This window comes from Sphaerodactylus townsendi, linkage group LG11, assembly GCF_021028975.2.
Source record: "Sphaerodactylus townsendi isolate TG3544 linkage group LG11, MPM_Stown_v2.3, whole genome shotgun sequence".
Classification (NCBI taxonomy): Eukaryota; Metazoa; Chordata; class Lepidosauria; order Squamata; family Sphaerodactylidae; genus Sphaerodactylus; species Sphaerodactylus townsendi.
The window spans coordinates 40,114,492-40,133,619 of record NC_059435.1 but is presented as its reverse complement, the minus strand read 5'-3'; the positions used below and the strand labels follow the sequence as shown (position 1 = coordinate 40,133,619).

The window sequence follows — 19,128 nt, the reverse complement described above, 5'->3', positions numbered from 1 at the left end:
CCCCAATTCTAACAAAGCTATCTTTCATATCATCCTCCCTTTCCAATGAACTTTCCTTTGCCTTCAACTACGAAAGAGTGCTGTTCACTTCTGCTGTCTCAAGTTTCTTTTCTCTCACTCTATCAAAACACTACATTCTGGCTTCATTCTAGTGAAACTATCCTCTCCAGAATTACAGATTATCTCCTCAGTTCCACATCCAAAGATCTCTCAGTCAACCTCATTTTCCTCCACCCCTTTGCTGCTCTAGTGCATCATTCACTTGTTTGGCTCCCTCCAAAATTGAAGCAGCCATGATTTGGTCTTCAACAGGGTTTATTGCAACCTGTCTAACCACTTAATTTCCATAAGGGGGAGCTCTTTCGTTACTATGTCCTACTCTCCTGAGTTCCCCTGGGGATCCACCTTCCTGTTTTTACCTCCCTCTGCACATTGCCCCTGGTAATCAGATGTCTTGACTCCCAGTACCAGCTGTATATTACCATTACCCAGCTCCACCATCAGACTTTTCTTCTCCCTAGCTATCCACTCCCACATTTCCTATTGCCTGTTTGCTATTTCTGCTTGGATGTCTCATAATCATCTCGAACTCAGTACATCTGACTACACTTTTCAATATTTCCCCCAAACCTTTTTTTCCTCATTTATTTCCACGTGCCTTGATAACATCCTAATCCACCTTATGGAACAAGCACAAGGGGCTGGCCTCTGGCTTTCCACTGATAAACATTTATCACTTCATCACTATCTTGATCATCTTATCTCTCCGTTTTCATACCTAGAAGCTACATCACTGCTCATGAGGTCCAGCTCTGCCATTCTTAGCTGTAAAGATATCTTCTGCTCCTTCACCCAACTCCACCCTTTCTTCATTGCTCACCCCGCTGGCTCAAACTACCTCCCAACAGAAAACCCATGGTGCCCCCTCTCCTAAATCATTTAATTTCTGATTTTTAAAAGGCCCCTTATCTTAAGCTATTGCTGCTATTTCCCCTCCTCTACAGAAATGAAGCCTAACCAAGAGTAACTAGAATTAATACTTCCCCATCTTGTGTTAACCCATCTTCCTTTTGTCGAATTTTATCTTCTAAACACCTCTGGGCCTGGATTATCATCTTGTACTCTGGGGTTTGTTCAACGCTATTCAAAAAAAGCAGGACATACAAGCAGAATGCCAGGTCTGCCTTGGTCAAGAGCAAGGCAAGGTCAGAATTGTGGGGAAATCCCTTTCATAGCAATTCTAAACAAAGTTACACACATCTAAGCCCACTGACACCAATGGGTTTAGAGGGCAGTAACTCTGCTTAGGATATTGCTGCTTAGGATAATGACTCCACCTGCATGGTGTAGTGGTTAAGAGCAGGTGCACTCTAATCTGGAGAATCGGGTTTGATTCCCTGCTGTGCCACTTGAGCTGTTGAGGCTTATCTGGGGAATTCAGATTAGTCTGTATACTCCAACACATGCCAGCTGGATGACCTTGGGCTAGTCACAGTTCTTCAGAGTTCTCTCAGCCCCACCCACTTCACAGGGTGTTTGTTGTGAGGGTGGGAGGAGAAGGGAAAGGAGATTGTAAGCCCCTTTGAGTCTCCTTACAGGAGAGAAAGGGGGGATATAAATCCAACTCTCTTCTTCTTCTTCACGTGACCATGCTGCTGTTTCTCTCAGCATGCCTGAGAAAAGAAGCATAAGGCGCAGCACCCTTTCTCTATTGTGCAGTAAAAAGAGACTGCTCTGGAAGGGTTTGCACCTACACAGGTAGGACTGGTGTGACATACCTGAGTGTCCCTACCTATAGGTTGAATATGCCTGCTCTAAATAAAAGGATGACACACTGCACCAAAGGCTCAGTATGATCAAAACCAGGCCTATAAAATATCTAATATGCAGAGGTTTTCCATTTGCTCTGTCTGTTTGAGAATCCATGATATTTTAGATTTTGTGGAAAAGGCCAGGGCTTACATTTAAGGAAACTGTTTAGTATTGATATGCAGAGGTGTAGCAAAGGGGGGAAAGCACCCAGTGCACGGGTGCATCGGCCCCTGTCCCACCCCAGAACACCCCCATCCCATCCTCGCCACACCCCCACGGGGGCGCACCCCCGGTGTATCAGGGACCCCCCGCCCACTTGGAGCTACACCTCTGTTGATATGCCACAGTTATACTTCATTGCAATTACTTCGTTGACCACCTGTTGTTTCCACATTAGCACTTAATGGTCAGCAAGAGTTGGGGCTTGGCTATGGAAAGGGCATACATTTGAACCACACTTGAAAAACATATTCATACTCTGCTTGAACATAAGATGCCTTATAGAGAATCAGACCATTGAAGACGATGTGTCCTGGCTCAGCAGTTAAGCATTTCCTTTGACTGCAGAAGGTCACAGGTTTAATCCCTGGCATTTCCAGTTAAAAAGATCAGGTGGTGGTGGTAATTTATTTATATTCAATCCTTCCCCACAAATGTGGGCTCAGGGTAGATTATAACAAAGATAAAATACATGTTAGGATGTTATAAAGTTTTCATTACCTGGAAGTCTCTTCCAGCTCCCTGAGGCAGCACATGATCAAAATGGTTGCCTCCTCAGGCCTCCCCTGAGAGAGCCAGCAAAAAGAGAGACTCCTCCTTGCTCCCAGGAGTTTTACTCATTCCCTTTCTCCACTCACTAACCAGCTCAGCCTGGATCAATAACCTTTTCCGAAAGCCTCCAGATGTTTTCATCCTGAAGTCCTTTCTATGTTATGGAGAGAAACACATCTTATCATGACAAGCTTTTGAAGATGTCAGCCATAGATGCCAGTGAAGTGTAAGGAGCAAAAACTACCAGACCACCATAGCCACACAGCCCAGAAAAACCACAACAACCAGTCCTTTCTAGCATTTTGAAACCTCCAGATCTATGATCCCTGCTTGGGGGAAAAAAAAGGGGGGGAGGAGCTTAACCCACCCCATTCTCTCTTGCTTTCTCTAGTAGTATTTCTAAAAAGGTGGCTGAGGTGAGGCTAGAAAACAATTGAACTGACTTCTACCTTCCTCCTGCCCAGAGGAAAAGTGGTTAAAATGTTCCCTTTGAACCTCAAGTGGAAAAGCTATTTATTCACAAGCAGTGTGCTCAGACTGGCAATCACTCTCTCAGGAGGTCTTTCACAATACCTACTGCTTAATACAAGATGCCAGGAATATAACCTGGAGCTTTCTGCAAGCTGTATGCTGTACCAGCAAGCTAGGATCCTCCTTGCTTATTGTTAAAACTCTCATTGTGATCAAAGCTCATGACATCTATCAATCCATTTGAGTTGTAAAAATCACTCTCACTTTCCTAACCAATACAATCCCAACTTAACCTGCAAACTCATAGGCCCTTTCTGCACGAACCAATAAATCTGGGCTAACCACCGATAAACGCATTGTGGGTGTGAACTTCACATGGTTCCCACCCCTAATGCGAGTCTTCCCATGTTATTTCCCCCCAAATGGGGTATTCACGAATCGCACTATCCGTGATTCTTTTTTTAAATCCCTGGTGGCAGCCACTTCCGAGTGAATGGCCGGTGAGGGAGGTGCTTTGTTCTGCCACACGTTCCTTTTTTTGTTGTTAATTTACCAGTGCCCATCTGCATAGCCACGCAGGCACAAAGGGTTGTGATATCAGACAGCATGGCTGTGGGGGGCGGTTCACTGTGCATGCCTGCGCAGCTACGCATCAATAGGAGGTAAATAAACATAATAACATGTGTCTCTATGCAAAGGCGTGTGCCCCAGCAAATTTGCTCGCTGACCATGGGATGGCCAGCCATATCAATGGCCCAGGGCTATGACGGGTTCATTTATCCCAGCTGCAATCCGCTGTGTGGAAAGGGACATAGAGATGTGGAAAGGGCCATAGAGATGGATAGTGCATGATAATAATTTTTAATTTTAAGTAAATAGGGCAGGAATGGACTCATCTTCTTGGCCTGATGTTGTCCTCTTTCTTTGTTGCTGTTCCAGTCGTTGGCCACCTTGGGAGACTGGAAAAATGGCTAAGGTAGACCCTGTGTTTAACTAATCGAAAGCTTACATTTATAGAACACTGTCAGATATTCACACTTGACATAGTATTACCCCTATTTTTATGCCAAGAAAGGCTTCTGTCTGTCTGTATTACCCCTATTTTTGCAAAATACCAATTGCATCAGACAAATGTTTTAACAGCAAAGAGTCAGAACTGAGAGGTAATGCTGTTCCGAGATAGCCCAGGTTGAAGCCAAAGGTAAACTGTTTCACTGTGTAACGTTCCCAACAACAACAATAAAAGTCTTGCCCACAAGTATCTAGCATGCTAGGTATTGTCCCATTGAATTGTCCCATTATTTTTCTTCATGCAAGGAGGTTTAGGGACTAGATGGACTTTTAGAATTTGCTAGTATTGCTGTTTGGTTATTGTATAACTATGCTATTTCATACTATGTCTCAGTGGCATTGTGTACTTGAAATCATGTTTATTTACAGAGACGGGCTCACATTGGTGTGATCATTATCGCTAGGACTACATAGCTTGCACAATCATCAGGGCAATAGGAATCAGACAGTACAGATGGACCTTTATATCATCCATGACTCAAACAATGCATGTTTTTTCTTTGCAGAGACAATTCACACATTCACCTACTTTGAGACTGTCCATTGTAAAATATCATGTTATGCACCTACAGCACCTCTACAGCACATCAATGAAATTTACTGCCATACAAAAACATAAGATGATGTACTGATTCTAGCATCTGGAAAATATTTATAATGAAATCCTAAGCAGAGTCACAGCCTTCCAGGACCACTGACTCCAACAGCGTTAGGAGACTGCAACTCTGTTTAGCAGTGAATCCTTCCTAACACGTTAGTTATGCGTAGACAGTGGCGTAGCGCCAACAGGATGGGGGGGATGACACCCTGGGTGGAGCAGCGGCAGAGGCATGGCCAGGCCATGGAGGAAGCAGGCAGGTGGTGCCATGGCAAGGGCACAGGGCAAACACGTGCCCCAGGCGCAGTTTTTCCGCCCCTGTGTATAGATAAAGATTATAAACCTGAGTATTTCCTATAAGATTTACTGGCTTCAGAAAGGCTTCTCTAGTAGTATATCGCTTGTGTCAGAGAAAGAGCTATGTTAGGATTGGACAAGAATATAATAGCTCTGTGTAGGCAAATATTTCATTTCGGCATTAGAGCACTTCTTCAGCTACAGTTAGTAGTCCCTCACTAGGAAGGTGGAGGAGTTACATACCTGTATTTTGTTGTTGTTGTTTTAAATCTTCTCCATAAAATGTCTGATTAGTAAGGACCCATTTATTGCATGAGAAGAAGTAGGTTCTAGTCCATATATGTTTATGCTGTAATAGAAGGTTGATGGTTTTTCAGATACCAGTTGATGGCATTTACAGGATGTGGAATAAGGAAGTTTAGGATACAGGTCTGGTCAAAATTCCCTTTTCTCATTGACTAAGATAAGGTACGCTCCAGGGTGCATCTGACTGGAAAGCAAATCCTCCATTAAAGCCAGTGGGGTCTCTGAGAAAGTAGAACGAAAAGACTGCAAGTGGAGGAGAACACATGAAAGAGGCTGAGCAACTCACTGTCTGGACACATGAGCCAGACCCCTTCTTTGAAAGGCTTTTCAATTCCTTTGAGGACCCATCACATATTACCCCATGGAGCCACCTACAACCTGCTCCTGCCTGTTTTTAAAGCAATCTGCAGTCTGGTGGAACTGCAGCCTCCACCCGAATCAAAGGCATTGGCTATGAGCGATGTTTATATCTTGAGTCAAATCATGGGTGTGCTAAAGATCTGACCTCAGATGCACCAAAGGTTATGGCACTAAGTCTTGGCCTGCAGCTCCCACCTTCATAAACTATCCAGGGGACCCCTCAACAGCAGGAAAGAGAGGTTAACAGCAGGGAAGAGATCTCTTTTGAAGCATGACCATAGCTGTTTAATCAAATGGAAACAGAAGAATCCTTCCTTCCCAAATATAAACCATTCTCCTTGGCCTCTTGCAGACTGAAGAGGGTTGAATTCAAGGACTGGCTAGAATCAGACCAGTGGAATTTTGGACCAATCTATCAGTCTAGATAAAGAAATAATTTCAATGATGTACAGCATACATGTGTGTGTTGGATCCTTCTCACCTTTCTCTCAACTGCTAGTCTGATAACGGCACAATATTTTCACTTCTAGAAAGGGCAGTGTCTATTCCCTTTAAAATATGATCCCGTGCAGACCTGATGGGCAATTAAAATGCATATGAACAGACCTCAAAAACAGCATGCAAATTTATGGAGCTTGTTTTTTTATGCTTCCACCAACCACAGAATAAACTAGTTGTCTTTTAAAACACTTCAGACTGGTAAATTGTTCCCCTCTCTGCAGGTCGTATTTTATTGAGTGGAAAGATCTTTTTGCTTGTTTAGTGCTATCCTTTCTTAGGTCAACATTCTAAGATAATATATGACCCTGATTTAAGATATTTTGAATTATATGCAGAGCTTTTACTTTGTTTAAAATAACCTCATATGGGCTTGAATCTGCTAGTTTAGTTTTTTTTTAATGACAGAGAACAGATTCCCATCTACATGATTAAGAAACTGTAACACTTTGAAAGTAGAATGAAGAGCACATCTCAACTGTGATTTATAACTATATCCCAGATGCCTTGCATTTATGATCACCTTATTTTTATTTTCTCTCCCTCCCACATTTTTAAGACTCATCATATCTCTGAATATAGCACAGTAAACAACTGTGCATAGCCAAACATATTATATATACAGACATGTGTAATTTCAGTAAAGAACAGTGTAGTTTGTGGATAGACCATCTTATAATGGAACACAAAAATGAAGAACAGGAGGCAGTTGATAATTGTTTATGCCCCCTGCTCCCTCTATGTAAGCGTTCATTTGATGCATGGATGTATGTTTAGGTTTTTAAACACTTTTGATATATGGTGAGATAGACAATACTTTCTTTTACACAAACATTTAAAAAGTGATAGGGCACCATCCCACCAAAATCAAATGCTTCTTTGACCCTTTATGTCCAGGGGAATAATTCACAGTGTTGTGTGAAGCAGTGGTGCCTTTACAAACCCATAGGCTTCAAAGGATTTTGATGGGTGTAGCTCTGCTCAAGATGGCAATTAATTGTGTCTCTTACCATCCAAGGGATTTCCAAATGCAAAGGTTCTGATATACTGTGCTCATGTTGCTTATTCTATAAAAGTCACCTCTTAGTAGTTCTGTACACACAGAGCAAAGCAGATGTGTCCAAATTTAAACCAGTTTGTGTCATGGATTAAACTGATTTAAATTCAACCACTTCAGCTTTGCTTGTATGTCTAGTGAGCAGTTACAGTAGTTTTCCTGCAGGGACATGTGTACCTAATGTGCTTCCATGTGATTTTTTCTTTAGAAAAATAATAGGGGTTATTACATTTCAAATATTTAAAATAGAAAAGCAAAACTATATGGTATCAGAATACATTGCATCAGAATTAAATAATCCACTTGTATCAAACCTATGCTAGATTACTTTTGGGAGGATACTCCATATTACAGCAAACTATAAATCAGGAGACAAAATCAGACCAAAATCTCTCTTTCCCTCCTTCCTTCCCCCTATGTCCATTCAATATCTCTTGAACTAAGTACTGTATGATGATGTTTTCAAAACATGCTATTTCCCGGGCAGTGAAGTGTGATGTAAAGGGCCGGATGTGAAATAGCCACCACCGTGCAGGGAACTGGATTCATGTTCTACCCAAGTACTCAAAACAGACGTTCGTGTGTGTAAATTGCCTGGTGCAGGACTAACTCCCATTCTATTAATTTATTTTTTACAATTTACTTTCGAGAGAGCTGAAGAATAAATGTTCCGATTATTTCCTTCATTGCAGCGTTTCAACTCTAGCAGTGTCGTAAAAAGACTCTTATTAAAACAGCGATTATTACATAATTATAGTTAACAGCACCCATTAACAAATTAGCCTCTCTTTTTTGCTTTTGTAATCAGTTGCGTTAAAGAGGGAAATCTTCGTTGCTTTAAAATCAAGCATTTTCAACTGTTTGGCGTTTGTGTTTGAAAACAGCGGGAGGGGGGAGAAAAATCCATAACAAGTTATAAATCAAACCAATGATTCAACATCGGTCATTTCACTTGCCTGGTGAGCGAGCAACATTGCAATAGACACAAGCATACTCAAATAAACTGGATTATTTTACTAACCGAAAGTGTTGACTTACAGGTTCAAAATTATTAAAACTTGCAGTGTTATGCAGGCTCCTGGGAAGCAGAAAAATCATGTTTATTTATTTGTCTAAGCTTGAAACATTTTAGTGCCGCCTTTCCAATAACTAAAACTCCCAATAAATGTTAAGTTATTTAATAACACCAACATGGATGTGTTATTAACGCTACAGTTGCCTTGCTAGACGATCACCTCGACCAAATCAGGTGACACCATCACAGCAGGTAGGCGGATGGTTTAACGCTATGCTGCCCTTCTCTTGGAAATGAGTCTTGTCTGGGACACCTTCTTCCTTCCTGGATTTCCAAGGTCCGAAAGCCTGGGGTGACCCTCCATAGACGTGCATTTCCAAAAGCTGTTAAGGGTAGACACCTTCCAACAGAGCCGAAGTTCATTCAGCTACTGAACCTGGGCGAACCTTAACCCTATGGAACCTCACTCGCTGGGTTGTTGCGGTGAAGAGAACACGTGAGAGCCCTCCTGCGCTTTTTTTTTGGGGGGGGGGGGAAGCGGGACGCAACTGCAACAAAACACACAAATCGCCAACGTGCACATCAAAATTAGTGCAGTTCGAACACAGCGACTCCCTTTGATATCCATTGAAAACAAGGGGTTTAAAAGGGTGTGACTCTGGTTAGGTCGAAGCTGGAGAAAGACCTGCACCCCTCCCCCCAATTTGTCTTCCAGATGTTCCAGTCGGCACCCAACCTGGAGAGGTGATCGGGAACCCGAAAGCCCCCCCCCCCCTTCTTCGTCTTCTTCTTCTTTTAAAGGGACAATCAGTGTCAAAGTGAAGAACAGCCTCTTAGGATCCCGATCTTTGTTTTCTTCCAGATGAAGGCGGAGGGGGCCTTTTCGGCTTCAGCGTTCGCGAAAGGTCAAGGGAAACTCGGCCAGGGTTTGATCTCCCCCAGTATTTTATAGGCAGTGACCAGACACTTTCGTTTCGACACACACTTGAAACCCACATTCGGGACAGGGGCGGGGGGGGGGGGGGGGCACAGGAAACTTATCGTGTGGCTTCATCTAGCGATGAAATGTAAACCCGGAGGGGTCAGGGAGCAGATCTGGTTAAAATCACTCTCGGAGAGGGGCACGGAAAGAGGGAGGGACCTGCTAGCTCCGTCTTCCGAGTCGCGCTTTCGGAGCCTCTCACGTGTCTCCTCGTGCCCGACAGGTAGGTTGGGGCTCAAGAGATCCGTCCTCGCTTGCTGTTGAACTCGCAGAAAAGACTCTATTCCTGTTCCAAATCTACACGCGGCCAGACCGAGGCGAGGATTCGCTCTCTAGTTCAGACACGCAAAAGGCGACTGTGGACCAGATCACCAGGGCTGGGACAGCCGAGGTTCGTTTCTGTCGGAAGTATTTTATTTTACTGGTTCGTTGTGTGTTTTCCGGGCTGTGTGGCCGTGGTCTGGCGGATCTTGTTCCTAACGTTTCGCCTGCATCTGTGGCTGGCATCTTCAGAGGTGTATCACAGAGGGAAGTCTGTTACACAGTGTGCCCAGTGAGAACAGAATATCCAGTGTCCAGTGTTAAGGGAAACATTCCGTTCTCACTGGACACAGTGTAACAGACTTCCCTCTGTGATACACCTCTGTGTATCCCAAGATGCAGGCGAAACGTTAGGAACAAGATCCACCAGACCACGGCCACACAGCCCGGAAAACCCACAACGAACCAGTTGAATCCGGCTGTGAAAGCCTTCCAAGCCACATATTTTATTTTACCGCTGTTTTAACAGCCAAATGCCCGGCACCCAGAGGCAAATCGCATGGCACCGAATGGGGCTGCCTTTCCGTTCCTAGCTCACGACTGAGGATCATTTTTGTAACTCTCCTTCAGGACCTTGACCGCAAATCTGTGACAACACAACTATTTGGATCCCCTGAGGGGCTGGGACCAACCTGCTGCTTCTGGCATGCGCTGGCCCCATCCTAGAAGATCTCACCTGCTCATTCCCTATGACTGCAGCCGGAATGCCGCCCACCAACGCGCATCCTCAGGTGACAAAACAGAGCGTCCCTTTCCCAGCGCCCGGCCTACCACCACTGAGCGACTGAAGGGGGTTAGAGGGTAACAGACCCGCGGTAAGTACTCCGGAGCATGATCTCCGGGAACCTAATCCAAAAGGCCTCTCCGCGCCCCTTCTCCAGCAAACAAAACCGGTCCCAACCCAGCTCCAGACAAAGGAGCGTCTCGGTTTGACCGGGCCCAGGAGGGATTCATTAGGCTCAGCATTAATTCGGTTTACCAGCAGGACATCCCTCGGCCCTGAGCTGCTTACGGAGAGGAATTCCCAGGCTGCTGCAGCGGCCGCCACCGCTCTTCCAAACGCAGCTGCCTTCCGCCTGCCTGGGATACACAACGGAGGAGAGACTGGGGGCTCAGCCTTCTCCGTGGACGGCTTTAAACAGCCCCAAGCCCCAGCCTCCAGCATCTCAGCTTCTCCCGGGCATGGCAGGAGGCGGAGCCCCCCCCCCCACACACACACAGGAGACTCCTCCTCCTCCCTCTCTCTCCAGATGGTACCCTTCTCCCAACAGCTAGTGGGGCGGAGAGAGCGGAGAGGATGGCCGAGGAGACTGAAGAGGGTTTCTAGTTCGCCTGGGTGTCCGGAGGAAAAAGAAAAGGAGGGGAGAAAGGCTCCCTTTCTTCCCACTGTCAGACCTCTTCTGGGGGGAAACAACGGGATGGCTCCTAAAGAGCAACAAGCAAGCATGAGGGGGCCTCAAACAACAACACCCCTCCTCTGCCTTAAATTTATTCAATCCCAAACGATGCCCATTAAGAAATAAATCCGATGACACTTCTCGGGAATTCAGATACTTCCCACATAGGGTTCCCTCGGTGGCAGAGAGGCGGCTGCTTGGAGATAACGTTAATCCACCCAGAGACTCCGGTGTGATGCTGCCGTCCCAGTTGGATCCGCGTTCCCAGCAGCCGCTGAAAAAGTGAAACGCAGACTTTACATCATTCTTGTATCACTTCTAATCCCACTTCAAGCCTATTACTGGCATTGAAGGCGTTTTTGAAAATGGAGGTCCCAAAAGCTTGGATTCGGACAGCAAGGCCTGGAAAGTGTTTAGGATGGGAAAGTGAGGCCAGGAGCTGCAGCTGGATTGGCACCAAAGTTCCTAAACCGACAGGGATCTCCCCCCCCCCCCCACACACACACTTTTAGTTAAGCACGTTTAAGGATTGCGGCAAGGTGCCCTCCGCTGACATCAGTTGGGAAGTCGATTCCACCCTTTGAAGGAATTCATGTAGGTATTTATACCCCGCTTTGTTCCCTAGTGCCACCCGAAGCAATTTACAGCCTCTTTCTCCACTCCTCCACTATACCTATGCAGATCCCCAAACAACCCAGGCCCCTTCCGCACAGGCAGAATAATGCACTTTCAATCCACTTTCAATGCACTTTGCAGCTGGATTTTACTGAGCAGAATAGCAAAATCCACTTGTAAACAATTGTGAAAGTGAATTGGAAGTCCATTATTCTGCCTGTGCGGAAGGGGCCGGAGTTAAGGGGGTAAGAAGTTAAGCAGGGAGTGTCTGGTTCAAGGTCACCCTGGAAGTGGATCTTTTAGGCACAAAGGGATCCCTGCGTTGTGGGAAGGGCAAATCCGAAGTCTGGGAACAATTACACCTCTAACCCTTCCGCAGCAGGTAAAGGCTATACTTACCGTGGCTCTAGTCTTTTCAGTTCCGCAACATATTCGCTTTACATTCCTCGGAGGTAACTCTTTGGTTAGGTCTTCGCACTGGAAGCGGGTCTGAGACCTGTTCGCTGGTCTCCCATCCTCGGACATCCTCCTCCCTCCCTTCCGCCTGCAGGTATTAGAAAAAGGGAGACATACTTGCCCTGCGTAGTGCAGCTACTTGCCTTCCCCCGGTCCCTGGCGCAAACCCTCAAAAAAACCCATAAATTCTTTACCAGAATGGAAAACATTATTGGTCTGACGTCGGTAAAGGCAACATGACCGACATTCCTTGCAAATAAGGATAATTGAGTCACCGGTCATGTAAAGACCTGTTTTCCAAACGAATAAAAATATTCTGCTGCTAAAATGATTTGCTTCCGGATCAAGACTATGTTTTGAGCAGGGACAGACACACCGGATAAACAGCACCTATAAAACATTGCCTGTTCTGTGCTGAAATTTGAAGAGTTTTGAACATGCAGCCGGCTCGCTTGTTTCTGACCGGCAGATCCCTTCCAATCGACTTTGGTCAAAGGTCCTGCTTGTGGAAAGAAAACAAAACAGCAAATACCTTTTGAAAGAAACGATGAGTTGAAATTATAAGAAGGAGAGAGAGCCGGGTGGAAATGTACAGCCATGAATCCACCGGTCTGTCCTTCCAGCAGTTCTAGAGTTTTTAACCAGATTGCTTGAAAGCAATTCGTGCATTTAGGGGAAGAAAACAGGAATCGAGAGAAATAGCCGGGTATTGACTACCGCATTTTAAATAGGGTTTGGCGAGCACGGTTTGAAGGCGAGAGGAGGAGGAGGGACAGCCCTTCGGAACCGGGGCATCCGGCGTGCGCATCTTCTTCACACTTGGGAAGGGCCGCTCCGAATCTTCTCGTCCGGTGCACATGAAAGGTGTCTCTTGAAAAAGAAAAATCGAAATCAAAAGGTGACTGAACTGCCCCCTCCCGCCCTCCGACCCCCGCCCCCGGCAAAAGGGTCTTTCCCATCTGGGGAACTCTCCGGTCTGTCATCTGGTCCCCTCCGCGTCTCGTCCCTTTCGCATCCTTCCCCAGCGCCCGTCACACCTGGAGCATCTCTTCCTCCTCCCCCCCGCCGCCCCCCTCTTCCCTCCGGCTCTTCCTTTCATCTTGCCGGCGGGCAGACGTTTCTATTTATCCCCCAGCCGTGGAGTGAGTGGCGTCACCGGCGGCCCCGTCATGACGACGGCCCCATTAAGGGATGACAGCTTCAGAGAGAAGAGGGCAGCAGCGCTGAGGTCCCTCCCAGAGCCGGCGAGGCACACCGGAGCGCTCGCGCCGCAAGGTCACCCCCCGGCTGGCCGCGGGCGGCTCTCCTCTGCATTGGTCTGCTGGGGAGGGCGGGCGGGCGGGCGGGCGGGCGGGAGGGAGGGGTGGTGGTGGATGGGGGCTGGGGTGGGGTGGGGTGGGGTGGGGGAGAGAGGGAGAGGGAGCGCATCTGGGCTGTCTCGAAGAGACGAGCAGGATGGAAACCAGGAAGGAGATGGTGATGTTTCTGGAAGGGAGTCCTCTCGGCGCTCTGGTCGGCAAGAGGGCGCCCGCGGTGGCCGAGAGCCCAGGCCAGGAACCTCCGGACAAGATGATCCGCCGCAGCTGCCTCAGCCCCCGCTTCGGCGCCTTGTCCTCCCGAGAGAGAGGAGGGGGCAGGCTGGAAGAGGCGGAGGAGGAGGAAGATGAGGAAGAGGTGGAGGTGCTGCCGGGGACAGGGACGGTGCCGGAGAGCCGCTCTGCCGCCGCGCTCCTCTCGGCCGGCCAGCCCGCCCCCCTCCCCCACCCGGCCGCCGCCAAGGGCCAGCAGAGCAGCTCGGACACCGAGTCGGATTTCTACGAGGAGATCGAGGTGAGCTGCACCCCGGACTGCGCCACCGGCAACGCCGACTACCACCAGCACAGCAAAGGTACCCAACCCCTCCCTCTGGCAGGGAAGGCGGCCGCTGGTCGAGCGGCCTTTGGTGGGGAAGGGGTGGGGGGGCTCCATCTGTCGTGAAGTTGGTTAGAAAGGACCCCGGGGAAATATACCCGAAATGGGGGGGGGGGGTTTGCAAGAGATGAGGCCGATCCACATTCAAGGGTTGGACTCCGAGGCTTCCAGGCGTTAGAGATAGAAGAGCCCCGAGCCGTGGATTCAGGAGAGTTCAGTTGTGGGGAGGGGGAGGGGGCGCACAGGCAGCGATCCACGTCTAGTCGAGGGTTGAATATCTCGTGTGAAGCAGCATAAGTGCTTTGTGGGTCACTGCCTGTGCGGCCCCCACTCCACCTCCCCACAACTGAACTCTCCTGAATCCATGTCTTGGGGGTCTTCTATCTCTAACGCCTGGTTTCTAATAGCCCGCAGAGGGACAGATACCGCGACTTGCACACATCTCCCGCTTTGAAGTGTAATGACGTGTTAATGGGAGACATGAAATCGCATCCTCCCAGAACCCGAGAATTAAGACCTTTGCAGATCCTCCCAGCGCAACCGAGACTTTTATTGCAATTAATTCCAACCCCCCTCCCCATCTTTTCTTATTCCAGTACATAACGCCCCTCACCGGATTATAGTGCCTGCTTCCTGGGGGCGGCGGAGGGGGGGGTGTGTGTGGAGAGGAAGCCAGCCTCCCAGGGTTTGGCCAAGATCAAAGGATCCCAGGCCTGGGATAGCCTCTGTGCTTCCGCCGGGCTGAGCCGTGCCTGGAAGAAGACAGAAGCAGCCACCCCCTCCCCCACTCCCAAGGACCGTAAAAATGGGACCTGACAGCTTCTGCTGCCCGGACGACTGGAGTCCTGTTTGCACGTCAGTTCGAGGTCCAAATTGCCTTGTCACTTCCCTGTCTCGGTGGCGCCAGCTGGGGAAATGGTCGCCAGGGCTTTAATAGCCCTGGGGCTCATTCGGGCACAATAAGACCTGGCTGCATTTGAAAGCCAAACGCCGAAACCCGGGGGGGGGGGCTGTTTTTCAACCTCTCCCGCCACCTCTCCCCCACCCCCAGGGACCCTAAATGCTTCTGGAGGAGAAAGGGGGTGGGCGCAGCGAAAGGCCTGCATATTTCTTTCATCTCCCGCAAGGAAGCCGCAACCTGGCCTAGGCGAGCCGGGCCATTAGGGGCGCACCCGCTGCTCCCTCCCTTCGTCCAGGTCCAAGGGATGTAAGTGAAGGCGGAGGTCCTTTTTGGGCTGGAGGGGGCCAAGAAGGCAGGGAATGGGGAACAGAGCCGCACCCCATCTCTGCGGCCAGACAAGCTCCACTGGACCTGGCCGCGCATCCTCCCCAGAGCCGCACCCCCACTCCCTCCCTCCCTTCCAGGGCACTGCCGAGGGGTCACTCCAAGGAGGGTGGGCGGCCCTGGGTCCATTGGCCAGCTTGGCCAGGATCGCAGCTCTGCGGGGGGCTCCGGCTTCCGGGCTTGAGCGGGGAGCGCCCACCGCTTCCTGGAGGGAGAAAGGGAGGCCGGAAGGGAGACGCCGCCGTGCTTCTTTTCCAGCCCCTACTGGACGTCCCACGGAAGGACGGGGGCTCCTGAGATAGCTGCGGTCAGGACAGGGGCTTTTCCAATAATCGCTCTGGGTCGAAGCGGAGTGGCGGCCTGACTCGCAGGTACCAAAGGCAAAGGTCAATGCGAATTGGCTTCAGTCTGGCGGGGCGACAGCGAAATCAAAGGTTGGCGCTCTGATCCGGAATACCTTTAGGATGGGAGCATCTTGTTCGGCAGAGAATTGCGTGCGGGGGGGGGGAGTGGGGGTGGCATCACTTCCGGCTCTGCAGTTCCCAGAACTAACTGCCCTCCATCTCAACGGGAGCCGAAGTCTATTCAAAGCCAAACCTGCCAAGTCCCAGATGCGAGGCATATCTTCTCTGGAAAGTAAGTCCGACTGAATCCAGTTGGACTTGATGTGTGCAATGAGACCTTACTTGGAAGTACTCTTCCTTGGAAATTCTGTCTGAATGTATAGGATCTATAAATCTTGTTCAAACCCCAGCAGGACTGTGAATCGGATTGTCACTGCATCTGACACCTGGTCATCACTAGCCGAAGGGAACATTTTTGTTGTCTGTAGGCTTCCTGTCCCCCCTCCCCCATAGACCCCCCTCCAGGGTGGCAGGATCAGAAACAAAACCGGGAGGGGGAGGGCGGGGGCAGGTGGGTCGAGTCCACCCGAGTCCACCCCTCAGGCGGCCTTCCTCTCGCTTCCCCCCGCAGGGCAGAGCTCGGACACGTCGGCAGGCAGCCCCGGCAGCGGAGGGGACACACCTAAAGGCGGTGGCAGCGGCAGTGGCGGCGGCGGCGGTTCTCAAGGGCCGCTGACCTGCAGCGCCAGCGACCAGATGCGCCGCTACCGCACGGCTTTCACCCGCGAGCAAATCGCCCGCTTGGAGAAGGAGTTCTACCGGGAGAACTACGTCTCCAGGCCCAGGAGGTGCGAGCTGGCGGCTGCCTTGAATCTGCCGGAGACCACCATCAAGGTAGGCCGGCCTTCAGGGGGGCTTTTGCTTCCAACTACCCCGAAGGGATGATCTACCTGTCAGGGCGGTGCAGGAGACTCTCCGTGGCCCTGGGCCCAGAAGGGGGTTTCAATTGCCCTGCGCCTCCCTCAAGACGGCAGCCCGGCAAAGGCTCCGGTTCGAATCCCCTTCAGGAGGGGATGAAAGGTGACCTCTTTCCGCCCTTTCTGGGAGGGTCTAAACTGGGTGGGAAATGCCAAGTTTGCATTTAATAGCTGTCCTCTGTACGACAGAGGGGGTTGAGAGTGACTGCGAATTAATCAGGTCAAATATTTGAGCAGGTTTTATATACTCCCCTGGCTTTAGGATCACTGCAATCCACTCGCCTGAGAGTAAACGTTATTGTCACTTGCGGCCTGGACAATTGAATAAAGAAGGGGGGGGGGTCGTCTGAGATAAAGGGCTTGAGATTACTGAATTCGCGTTGCAGTGGGTGGACTGGCTTGCAGATATTGATATATGTGCAGGAGCATTAGGAGCAAGGTCTACAGACGCTTCCTGGACAGGCTGCTGGCAGAGGTGTGTGTGTGTGCGTGTGCTCAACGTTTCCGGCTATTTTCAGTGGTTTGATATGAAACCACCGGCATGGAAGAAATGTCACAGTTGAGGGTCCTCGGGATATGAGCCGCTGTCATCCACAAGGGATGGGTGTCGCATTCACCTCCGTAGGGTGTAGCCTGCGCCCCCCTCGTTCTGTGGGCAAGACCTGCTTGGAATATACCCGAAATGTTTCATAAACATTTGAAAGGGTGGGGAGGCCTCGACGCAGAAGAAGCAGGTCGCGGCCTGAAACCACAGATAATTTAGCCGCACTTGAAAAAGCCTGTGGGACTCCCTGTAGATCCCCAGTGACTAAGGCGAAAGGGACAGCTCCTTAGGAAGTCTATGGGACTAGACGGCACCAGGGAGGCTCTCGAAAGGTTTATGTAAATCCGGCAGCTAGATTATGAAAGCCGATTATTTAAAACAGAATTAAAAACTCCACAGTATTAAGAGAAACGGAGCGGTGACGTGTTCTCTCTATTCTGTTGTCTTCGGCCGCAATCCTGGGTCTAGTCTAAGGTTGAAGAGGGGATGCGAACTTACCTGGGAGTAAGCCCTATTGCTTCCGAAGGACTATCCCCAGGAGTGAACGGTGAGCTTGCCTGCTGATCCTAGATTTGCCCGCTGGGAAAGGAATCCCCCTCTCCAGACTTACTCTCAAGTAAAGGTGGACGCTTCTGCAGCTTTCCTTGGGAGTAAGCGAACGATCGGGACTGCCTTTTTCAAAGAGCTTGCTATGGTCTCTCTCTCCCCCCCCCCCTTCCGTGTGTCTCCGGCAGGTGTGGTTCCAGAATCGCCGGATGAAGGACAAGCGGCAGCGCCTGGCCATGACTTGGCCCCACCCAGCGGACCCGGCCTTTTACACCTACATGATGAGCCACGCGGCGGCCACGGGCAACCTGCCCTACCCGTTCCCGTCCCACCTGCCCCTGCCCTACTACTCCCACATGGGTCTGGGGGCCACCTCGGCCTCCTCCGCGGCCGCCGCCCCCTTCAGCTCCCCGCTGAGGCCGCTGGACACCTTCCGGGTCCTGTCGCACCCCTACCCCCGGCCGGAGCTGCTCTGCGCCTTCAGGCACCCCTCCCTCTACGCCGCCGGCCCGGCCCACGGACTCAGCGCCGCCGCCGCCGCCGCCGGGGGCAGCCCCTGCTCTTGCCTGGCGTGCCACGGGGCCCAGTCCAACGGGCTGCCCCAGCGGCCTTCGGGATCGGACTTTACCTGCTCGGCCACCACCAGGACGGACTCTTTCCTCACCTTCACGCCCTCGGTGCTGAGCAAAGCCTCCTCGGTCGCGCTGGACCAGCGGGAGGAGGTCCCCTTGACCAGATAGAAGCGTCATCTCAGGGGGTCTCTTCTCCCCTCCCCTTCAAGAGACCCGCGGCCCGTCCTGGGACTGTCCTCTGGGGTATCGTCCATTGCGCGGAGCGGACTCCTGCAGGAGCGCAAACCAGACCCGAGGAGGAGCCGAAACGCAGCCGGGTCTCCCCAGGATGGACCATTGGACCCCCCCACCCCGTGCCAGTCCGTGGAAGTCTCCACTCCGGCCGAAACCCCAAACGACTGATGGGCAGGGAGGACTTGGCCCCGTGGGCAGCTATCAAGCAAAGACTGACAAACATTATTTGCACCGCAGGGCGGGGGGGGGGGGGGGAGAGCTGGGCCGTCTTTTTTCCTCCCTCTTGGAAGGACTTATCTCAGCCTCAGCAGCGGGCGAGGGGGGGGCTCTCCTTCTCCATCGAAAGCAGATGCATAAGCTTGTTATGTGACTAAAAGGGAAATCTGAAATACTTGAAAGGAAGGCATTGTCGATCTTAACAAAATGTATGCTCGATGAAAGTAAAGGTTTATTCTCTGCCCGATTAAAAAAGAAACCGTTGTGTGGGGCTTGGTGGATTCGAGAGTTCAGAGTGACATCTTCCTTATTTCTATTTTGTAAAAAAAACAAAACCAGGCAGTTCCATTTTGGCACATGGCACCTTTTGGAAGGCATGCTTGACTCCAGAATTAGATTAGAATTACACACACACACACACACACACACACACACCCGTCTCTTGCCAGTCTGGGACTGGGGGTGCAATTGG

At 50.1% G+C, this 19,128-nt stretch overlaps 1 protein-coding gene and 1 long non-coding RNA gene across 5 annotated transcripts; one reads left to right on the top strand and one right to left on the bottom strand.

Moving 5' to 3' along the window:
- Positions 1–11,073: 11,073 nt before the first annotated feature.
- LOC125441310 lies at positions 11,074–13,019 on the bottom strand. The gene is made up of 3 exons (XR_007245818.1): positions 12,560–13,019; positions 11,971–12,115; positions 11,074–11,230 (listed from the first exon to the last, which is right to left on the bottom strand). It is a non-coding gene; the product is annotated as an uncharacterized LOC125441310 (long non-coding RNA).
- A 183-nt stretch (positions 13,020–13,202) lies between these two features.
- On the top strand, positions 13,203–18,915 carry EVX1 (even-skipped homeobox 1). Of its 4 annotated transcripts, none has more exons than XM_048511315.1 (4): positions 13,203–13,915; positions 16,199–16,461; positions 17,557–17,635; positions 17,823–18,915. In XM_048511315.1, exons 1-4 carry the CDS (start codon positions 13,483–13,485, stop codon positions 18,812–18,814), a joined length of 1,767 nt encoding a protein of 588 aa, XP_048367272.1. In that variant the 5' UTR covers positions 13,203–13,482; the 3' UTR covers positions 18,815–18,915. The 4 variants fall into 4 exon arrangements, with proteins under 4 accessions (XP_048367272.1, XP_048367273.1, XP_048367275.1 ...); XM_048511318.1 differs by having other exon boundaries at positions 13,799–13,857; XM_048511319.1 differs by lacking the exon at positions 13,203–13,915 and adding an exon at positions 15,531–15,657.
- Positions 18,916–19,128: the final 213 nt, after the last annotated feature.

What these genes read in the sequence shown, in the direction of transcription:
- EVX1 (XM_048511315.1), top strand. Translation starts at nt 13,483, where the DNA reads ATGGAAACCAGGAAGGAGATGGTGATGTTTCTGGAAGGGAGTCCTCTC. An exon ending in CTACCACCAGCACAGCAAAG is followed by an intron (nt 13,916 to 16,198) that starts GTACCCAACCCC and finishes TTCCCCCCGCAG; the next exon opens with GGCAGAGCTCGGACACGTCG. An exon ending in ACTATCCCCAGGAGTGAACG is followed by an intron (nt 17,636 to 17,822) that starts GTGAGCTTGCCT and finishes TGTCTCCGGCAG; the next exon opens with GTGTGGTTCCAGAATCGCCG.